The sequence below is a fragment of the Macadamia integrifolia genome, unplaced genomic scaffold (assembly GCF_013358625.1).
Source record: "Macadamia integrifolia cultivar HAES 741 unplaced genomic scaffold, SCU_Mint_v3 scaffold264, whole genome shotgun sequence".
Taxonomy (NCBI): Eukaryota; Viridiplantae; Streptophyta; class Magnoliopsida; order Proteales; family Proteaceae; genus Macadamia; species Macadamia integrifolia.
This window is the reverse complement of record NW_024868851.1, coordinates 195,259-204,638: the sequence shown is the minus strand read 5'-3', so window position 1 is coordinate 204,638 and position 9,380 is coordinate 195,259. Positions and strand designations below refer to the sequence as shown.

Here is a 9,380-nt window from a genome sequence, read left to right as displayed (position 1 = left end):
AATGGCACATTTCATTATTTTTACATTATTATGCTTTTAAATCAACCTCCTAATACTAATTGAGATGACTAAATTATGTATTGCATAATTAGTAATGATATAGTATCCATTTAATGCCTATATTTACTTTTAATGCCCACACGGATTACCCTGAATTATATGGTACACAATCTCTAAAATTTTTTCTTACCAAAAAAAAAAAAAACTCTAAAAATTTTCATTGAATTAATGGTTTAGTTTAAGCATAAAATTATTCTAGTGTTTATTTAGATAAAATTATTTCTCAGACAGAAAATGCACTATAAAATTGCTAAACGTTGTAAATATCAATAACTTTATAACTTGTTTGATTGAGGATGACCATGCAGACAATAGAATGAAATATAAACATTTAGGCTCCATTTGGTTGTAAAGGGAATTAAAGAGAAGGGAAGTGAACTTTTCATGCTGAAAAAAGAAATTTGTGTAATCATAATCCCATGTGATTAACTCAAATTATTCTGTTATTAAATTTTACTTTACTTTGTGTCTAAAACCATTTGCTGTAAAATGTAAAATAAGAACTACATGTAAAATGTATCATTACTAAATATGGTAAAAACTTTAATAATTTATACAATTACATGGGATTATGATTACAAAAATTTCACTTCCCTTCCCTTTAAGTTTCCCTTGCAACCAATCAAAGCTTCAAGAGATAATAAAACATGGGTAACGATGAAAAGTACCTAGCACACTTGGTAAAGTGTGGAATTTTATAACCCATCCTACTAGGATGTCTTGGCTTTAGGGGTTTTTTATTTTTTTTAATGCAAATTCCCGGGGTGGGGGGGGGGGGAATTTGTTGAGCCTCATTGGGCAAAAAAGGATTTAAATTTGGTCAGAGATTCTCAGGAAAAGATGGGGACTTCCATGACCCTTGACGAGGATAGCTCAAAGGCCATTTAGCAAGGGAATGGGAATGTCAGTTCCTACTCCATTTACAAAGAAGAACGCACAAAAATCTAAGAAGCTCTGAATTTGCTTGATAGCCTTGACCATGACACACATTTCCATAGGTGGTTAGTAATTGCATCATTCAAGAAATTAACCAGCACCTCGCACTCTGAGTGAGCCAAGTCTAAGTGCTAAAGCCTCACCAACAATCGCTGAACTCTGCAACAGCATAAACCAGAATTTTCAGTTGACATGGCAGCCTGAACTGTTTTTGTTCCATCTTTGTAATGTGCTATCCAAAGGAATAGTAACCCCAAATGAGGAGTAACATATGTTTAGACCCTAGAAGTGTTTTAAGTGCCCCACCCCCAACCTGGAAAAAAAAAAAAAAAAAAAAGGGAAAAAAGACCCAACAAGCAATCCTTTAAAGTTCAACTTGGATAGAATGAGCAACAGCCATTTAGAGAAAGAGGGTTTTTTTTTTTTGGGGGGGGTGGGACAGTAGCTCATTTGTTAGCTGCGCCTGAGAGCGGGACTAGTTGAAGAATCTCTATGGTAGCTCAATAGAAATGACTAATCAGATGCACTGGTCTTGAATGAAACTGATTTGCAGACCTCCAGAAAATAGCTATAAGCATGGCATATCTGTTTGTTACAACTTATCAGACCTTTCTAATCAGGAAGACCCAAAAACTCACTAATTAGATTTGTACGTCTCACATATCTACCCTGTTAATGTTCACCTAAAAAATCCACTTCTTTTAAGTTCCATCTTGAACTTCATTAACAGGCCATTGGATATTTCGTCAGGAAAAAAAAAAAAAACATTGGATAGGAATACCTCCAATCTGAACCAAGTAGTCATTCAAGGGGATAGAGTGAACAATCAATAAAAAGGATGTTCTCAGAACCTGTTGGCCAGATAGAAAGCCAAGAGACATCTAAGAGGTGGTCAAACTGAAATAAAGCCATCAGATTAATTTGGTTTGCCTATAAGCGGTTAGAGTTCAAGGGAAGGTTAGCAAGCCTGCTGGATCTTTAGTATACCTTGCCTGGTGATCTAGAGTCATCAATGACCTATCTCATCTGTTTGATACAAGCATTTCCAAGTCTTTGACCATAAAATATCAGACTCATCATTTCACATTGATTCATTTTACAAACAGGAAAAACTCTACAATTTAACATACCAGAACTCAACAAATTACCAATGGAAGAATATGATTGAATTTTTATTTATGAGAAACCTCAATTTGATACAAGACTAACAGATTCTGAGTATTTCTCCTGCCACGATTTTCCACGATTTTTGTACGAACATTTGAGTATCTGATGGTACACAACCTCTAATTTTTAACTATCAAAGAACTTGCAATCAGGATCTTCTTTCCGATTTTTTTTCACTAGACCTTTTCTCTTCAGCCTCTTTTCGCCTCTGTTGCCTGCCAGTTAAAAAAGGGGGGGGGGGATCAGGACATCCACTTTCTAATTGCCACACAAACGACACAATAGAACTAACCAAAAACAACTGATACCATGATCCAGTTAATAATTTGATCAGTCCAAGAAATTAAAAAAAAGTTACAATCACTACCGGTTGATGTTGAAAAATAAACTTCTAATATTGAGAGAGAAACTTATCTTGCATGGCTTGGCAACCAATGTGTAGGAGATGCAAGTGAGAATGCTAGATTATTTTATAAGATACTACAAAAATATATGGGGGTTTCAAACTCCTGGTATATGCATTCTCAAATATGGTTATGCAAATGACATATTGATATATAAATATATAAAATAACATCAAGTGATGATGTTTCTAAGATGCAAAGATCAACTAAGGAAAATAAATGACAGAGAAAGGTCCAAATTAGGTAGAAGTCATGTTTACTTGTGTAATCATAGTTGTCACGGCATCTAGGCGACCCAAGGCATTGGAGGGGGTCAAGGCACAAGGCAACACCAACAAGGTGACCTGAGCACCTGGAGGCCTAGGCGTCACCTTGACAACTAAGTAATTGTTATGGTTCCTTTGTTTAATTAAGAGGATTTAACATATTCTGCTATCATGATCTGTTAGATAGCAATTACATTTGGATTTCATAATTGCTGGAACCAATTGATCATTTACTAGACACTTAGGTTTTAAATACTAAGTGGGTTTCAGAAAAAGTTCATGGCTGGACAAGAACACAAGGTTGGTAAACTTGTGGGCTACTTGTATGGCTTGAAGTAAGTACCTAAAGCATTGACATGGAAACATGATAATAATTTGGATGTTTCCTAGGAGTGTTTATGGCAAGTCTCCTATAACAAAGGAGATTTTATGAGCACTAGATAAGATGTTGTGAAAACAACAGTTAACCACCAAATGTCTTAAAGACATAGGATAAGCTAATACGCTTTTAATCATCAGACTAAGTTATAATTTTGTTACGTATCTATGAAGGCACCTTAGTTGTTGGAGGTCAACTGTATAGAAATAAGAATGAACCAATGTCTTCAACAAAGGCTTTTTTCTCATAATGATGGTTCTGCCTTATTTGATAAATTTAAACTAGGACTTGTGTGGAGCTTGTTAAGCCAGTTTTCTTAGAATTCAGGAACATAACACTTACTTTAACTAGGTTGTAAGGGTTCTGAGAGGCACTAGAATAGTGAATTGATTTATAGTGGTACCAGTAATACTTGAAGGTCGTGTAATGCACAATGGTTTTTATAACCTAGGACAATTTTGACTACTAATGGCTATATACACATATTTAATGGTGGGGCAATTTCATGGAAATCGGTTAAAACAGACCTGCGGTACAGGTTCCGCCATGGTAATAGAAACTTGTGGCTTGATAAAAGGCAAGGTCAAAAGCCAAAATGTAAAGGATCTTGGTGGTATATATTGTTATGACCTAAGTTGGTGCCTCTACAAGTAGCCATAGTAAAGGCAAGGAGCAAAAGGTCAACAGTTGAATAGAAGGCATATATGTCTTGGTTATATATTTGGCGAGGCAAGTTATATAGTGCTATCAACCTTGTCCATTCATAAAAGAATTTGATTAGGATACTTACAAAGCCTTAGAACACCAAGGTGATTATGAATCATATAAAGAAATGAGCATAAAGCCAATGACACAAGTCATGTGATGGATATCCTAACCCTACCTATGTGAGAGGAGATCCTTGTACTTATGTTCAAAGGGTAAAAATGAAGTCATCAGATGACCTGTTTAGCACTACCATAAGTTGGCTCATTCTGGATCTCCCATAGTCACACCATGAAACTATGGGAAAAGGTTATTGGAGCCCGCCTCAGAGAAGAAACTACAATAACGGAGAACCAATTTGGTTTTATGCCAAGGAGATCCACAATAGAAGCTATTTACCTTCTAAGAAGACTTATGAAAGTGTTTAGAGCTCACAAAAATGACCTCCATATGGTCTTTATTGACCTAGAGAAAGCGTATGACAGAGTACCTAGAGATCTCATTTGGCATGTCCTAGGGAAGATAAGGAGTTCATTAAATTATGTGGATGTAATTAAGGACATGTATGAGGGAATGGTGACGAGTGTCAAAACAACAGAAGGCTAAAGTAACGAGTTCCCAATTACAATTGGGTTACACCAAGGATCAACTTTGAGCCCCTATCTGTTTGTTCTCATCATGGAGGATCTAACCAGGAACATCCAAGACCAGGTCCCGTGGTGTATGCTATTCACTGATGATATTGTTTTGATTGATGAGACAGTGGAAGGAATTAATATTAAACTAGAACTATAGAGATCTAGCTTAGAATCAAAAGGGTTTAAGAAAACAGATCAAAGATAGAGTATATGATGTGTCAATTTAGTCAAACTATGAGAGGTGAGGAAATGGGAAACTTGAGGAGCGAGAACTACCATGTAACTGTTTTAAATATTTAGGGTCAATCATTAGCAAAGAGGGTGATATAGAGAATGACGTCTCCCACAGAATTAAAGTGGGATGGATGAAGTGGAGAAGTAAATCGGGAGTGCTATGTGACAAACGCATGCCTGTTAAACTCAAGGGAAAGTTCTATAGGACAGTAATACGACCCACTATGATGTATGGGGCGGAGTGTTGGGTAGTAAAGAAGAGTAATTTGAATAAATTGGGTGTAGTAGAGATGAGGATGTTGAGAGCGATGTGCGGCAAGACCAGGAGAGACAGAGTAAGGAATGATTGTATTAGAAAAAAGTTAGGGGTTGCACCAATCCAGGACAAGCTCTACGAGAGCCAATTGAGGTGGTATGGCCATGTTCAACGGAGACCCATGGATGCCCTAGTAAGGAAGAGTGACCAATTTCAATTTCAATTACATGGAGCTAGAAGGAGAGGCAGACCTATATGACTATTGACGAAGAGGTAAGAAAAGATATGCAGTTGGTTGGGCTCGATTCTAGTATGACCGTGGATAGAGGTAAGTGGAGGACAAGGACCCGTGTAGCCGACCCCTTGTAGGGGATGTTCCAACGATGCTGCTTTGAATACTGTTTTGACTTCTTCTTTTACCTTCTTTTACCTCTTTTTAGAACTTGTATTATTATACTTGCTATTATTTTAGACCGTATCGGATCCATGTAGATGACCCCATCAAGTTGGGATAAGGTTATTGTTGTTGTTGTTGTATTATGGTTAGATGGGAAGGTAGTACACACCACAATGAAAGGAGGAAGAGTTTTTCAATCTCTTAATCAACCATATCTCATGAAATGTGGTGGAGTGTTAATAATTCTGAAGTTTCACAACTACGATCCTTATATTTTTATTCCCTCCGCTTTATTATTATGTTCTGAAGCATGCACCAGTAATGCCTTATTGTGCCATCATTTGGTCAGCATAATTCTTTTCTTTTTCCCCAAGACAGTGTCTTCACCCCTTCTAAGTGGGAAGACACCATGTACTGGAAGAAGTTACCTCCCCACTTAACTGTGATAAGACACTGAATAAGATCATCAAGAACTAGTTCGATCGTAAAAATATTGTTCAGTTGCAGGACACTAGACAGCAAGCAGATGCTCACACATGGGAAAGGAAACAAGCAGGATTGAAACTCCAAGCTAGAAGAATACTACTTACGCAAAAGCAGTATATCCGGCTCCCAAATTAGCAGCAGATAACAGTGCTGCATGTGCCCCTACAGTAGATACAGCATCTTGTCCAGCAGAGAGCAGGGGATTTCTTCTATCACCATCAACCTGAAACCAACTAGTTCCATAAGAATGAAATGAAGTTGCAGTTATCATCTGTTCTGTAAGTTACATAGAGCGTATTCATTCTCAGTACAAAGAGAGGCAGACCTTATCCCACTTAGATTTCTTGTTCTGTCTACCATCCCGAGCCAGGGCATCAGAAGCAGTTCCTGCACAAACAGTAATTCATCAAGAAAGATGAGCGCGGATGACAATTCTAAGATTCGGATCAAGAAGATATAAGAAACATAATATTGCACATACAAACATTCACACACAAGATGTAAATACCTATCTATCAATCTAGACCAAGCTTTATCCCACAATGTACAGAAAAGGGCAGGCTTCCGAACCTGGGTTCGGCACATTGATCTTTGGTCTGGCAGTAAGAATTCCAGGTTGTGTCCCTCCAGACACAAACTCAAGCCTCTGATTCTTCTTCATTTCTTGTCCCTTTCTCTCCATTTCACGCTTCATATCAGCCTCTGCTATAACAAAACAGAAGATCATGCCCAGGAGAAATTCATGTTTGACTAGGCACATATTAAAAGGAAAAATTTCATGACGATCACATTCATCAAATGGGTTTTACATTCTCAATTTTCTACTCATCTTTATGGTCTTTTGGAAATATAGAACAGTAGCTTAGAGTCCATGAAGTTTTTAATAGCAATAAAAAAACCTGCACCTCCAGGGAAAAGGTATACATATCCACATGCTAGCCTAGAATGGACGAATAAACAGCACAGAATTGGGCAATTCTTCATAGTTGAGACTGGAACAGTATCCATATATACTCAAATCTGGATTTTCTGATTTGCTAAACTTCAGAAATTATTGCTTGCAGTCTTGCGGGTGTTATTACTCAACTAAAAAGCAGCTACACCACTAGAATTAGGGTAGTTGGCTTAATTCTACGTGATACTTCTCCTATGGTCATTTTGGGCCTGCCCCTAGCTCTGTTAACTCCCTTCAATCGGAAGCATATCACTCCTCCTTACTGGGCTGTCCTTAGGCCTCTGTTGAACATGACCATAGTCACCATACCACCTCAAACGAATTTCTCAAAGCTTATCGTTGATCGGGCAACTCCCAAATCAACTCTAATATGTACATGCCCTACATCCTTCCTAGTTTTTCCACACATCCATCATAACGTAGTGACCATTTATTCTATTAAATAAATGATTTTAAAATTTTTTTATTGGGGGCTTCCTGAAAGGAGCAACATTAGATAATTTCTTTAGATCTAAGCCCCAAAAGTCTACTTACATGAAAACATATAGAACAAATATAAATGTGCCATCACAAAAGATTTGGAAAACAGTAGGCCAATCTCGATCCACCTCAGCCAATTCCAACCAATCCTGGCATTTTTTGGGGGGGGGGGGGTGGGGAGAGTTGTGGAAGGGGGTTATAATAACCAATTTTCAACTTGATGATAGAAAAGCGTGCAGGACATGCTAATATTATACCCATTCCAAATTTCCATTAACATTTAGTTACTAGAAATATTAGGTTCTAAATTATCAACTATGGAACAAAGTTCCAATTAGTTCTTTAACAAAATGTATTTGGCAAGGTTGAGCATAGATTCATAGAAGGCAAAGCCAAAAGAGTTTTGCCACCCCAATGGACATTGCTAGGGCAATGAGCTAACAGTCCAACCTTGACATCCATTCCCACATGAGATGCCCCCACATACTCAGCAAAGTAAAACAGAGAATAAGAAAGGGGAAAAAAAATCCAAGCTTGCCATTGGTCCATCAGCCCATTTTCCAGATGGTGACCAATAGGTTAGCATTTTGAAACCCAAAAGGAAAATATTATGAAATATACAAGGCACTTACAGCATATAAATGAAAACAGAAACAAAAGCAAGACTGCAAAGGAACTGATAACAACCTAGTTCATCAAAGTAGTCACTTTTGTCATATCCATGAGGGTCAAACACTTCCTTACTGAAGCAGGAGCCTATCTGATCTATATCTTGATAACTCACTGCATGCAGTAAGAAGTCAGGGTTCCGATAGTCCTTCCTATTGCGAACTTCAGCATTAAAGCTTTTTCCAGCTCTCTTATATGATAGAAACTTGTTTATTTTCTCCTGCAGTAACAAAAAAAGGACAAGTAGAATAGTATCAATTTACAGAAATTAAAATATGCAAGTAAATAACTTTCAGAGTTTTACTAAATTGAAATAGTTGACCTAATCAAAGAGGGTTTCAAAGGAAACATCAGTCACAGATGGTGTATAAAATACATTCCATAACGAGTAAAAATAGAAAAAAATTTCCAATTGATCAGAGGCTACATTTTTCTAATTATTAATATTTTCTTGCATAGTGGATCCATAGGAGAGGTTGAGAGGACATGCACAATTTAGGCCTTATCCCATGTATGGCCTTGGATAGAGCAGATTGGAGGGCTATGATCCAGGTAGCAGTGTACTATTTTGCTCTTGTTTTTCTCATCGGTTGTTTCCTTCCACTTTTACTTTTCCTGTTACTTGTCCTTCCTTGGATCTATGTAGCTGACCCCATTAAGTTGGGATAAGGCTTTGTTGTTGTTGTATTGTGGATCCATTAGCCATGAGATTGATGTTCATCTTGCATCAGTGGAAAACCCACTTTTTCTTCATTGCAATACAACAAGGATCAGATGGTAGACCATAGGTCCATTAAAAAAGGTGTCTAACTAAAGGAATGGTCACTTTTAGGCATGGTTCAAGAACTCAGAAATCTTGGCCGAAATTTTGGACAACTTGCTTTCGATCAACCCCAAGACGAAACATAGTATTACTGAAATTTAGGAAAAATTTGGCCCAAATGTCGGAAATCTCGGTTTCAGCCAACCTTGCTTTTAGGCTCCGCCCGGTTGGAAGGGCAAGGAATGAAAATGAAATTAAAACAACAATAAAATGGAAACTTTTCTAATCATAACTAATAATGATTTTATATTCAGCCAAAAAACTTACTAAATCTAGTATTTCAACCCGTAGAAAAACAAAGAATCCACGTGACAATTCAATTATCATATTTGGTGAGATTTTAAATCTCTTACACAGTCGTTATTACAAAAATTTCCATTTTCCTTGGTTATCAAATTTATTTCACTTCCTAACTTAATTACATGAAAAGATATAACTTTTATTTTTAATAGATCCGATTGGCTTGAATCTAGCAGTTGAATGAATAGGAAAGGAAATGGTATCCAAAAAGGTTAAGATTCAAAT

The 9,380-nt window shown here is 37.0% G+C and overlaps 1 protein-coding gene across 6 annotated transcripts in view; it reads right to left on the bottom strand.

Annotated features, from left to right (window-relative positions):
* Nucleotides 1-2,048: 2,048 nt before the first annotated feature.
* Nucleotides 2,049-9,380, bottom strand: part of LOC122066932 (SAP30-binding protein-like) — an 11,128-nt gene continuing 3,796 nt past the window's right edge. For 2 of the 6 annotated variants that reach the window (XM_042630765.1, XM_042630766.1), the window contains exons 5-9: nt 8,051-8,252; nt 6,499-6,633; nt 6,254-6,315; nt 6,033-6,151; nt 2,049-2,378 (exon numbers count right to left, since the gene is read on the bottom strand). In XM_042630765.1, the coding sequence (XP_042486699.1) occupies nt 2,312-2,378; nt 6,033-6,151; nt 6,254-6,315; nt 6,499-6,633; nt 8,051-8,252 (585 nt within the window). In that variant the 3' untranslated portion in view covers nt 2,049-2,311. Of the gene's footprint in view, nt 2,379-6,032; nt 6,162-6,253; nt 6,316-6,436; nt 6,634-8,050; nt 8,253-9,380 lie in introns of those variants that run through there. The other 4 variants (XM_042630767.1, XM_042630768.1, XR_006136529.1 and 1 more) reach the window with 4 other exon arrangements.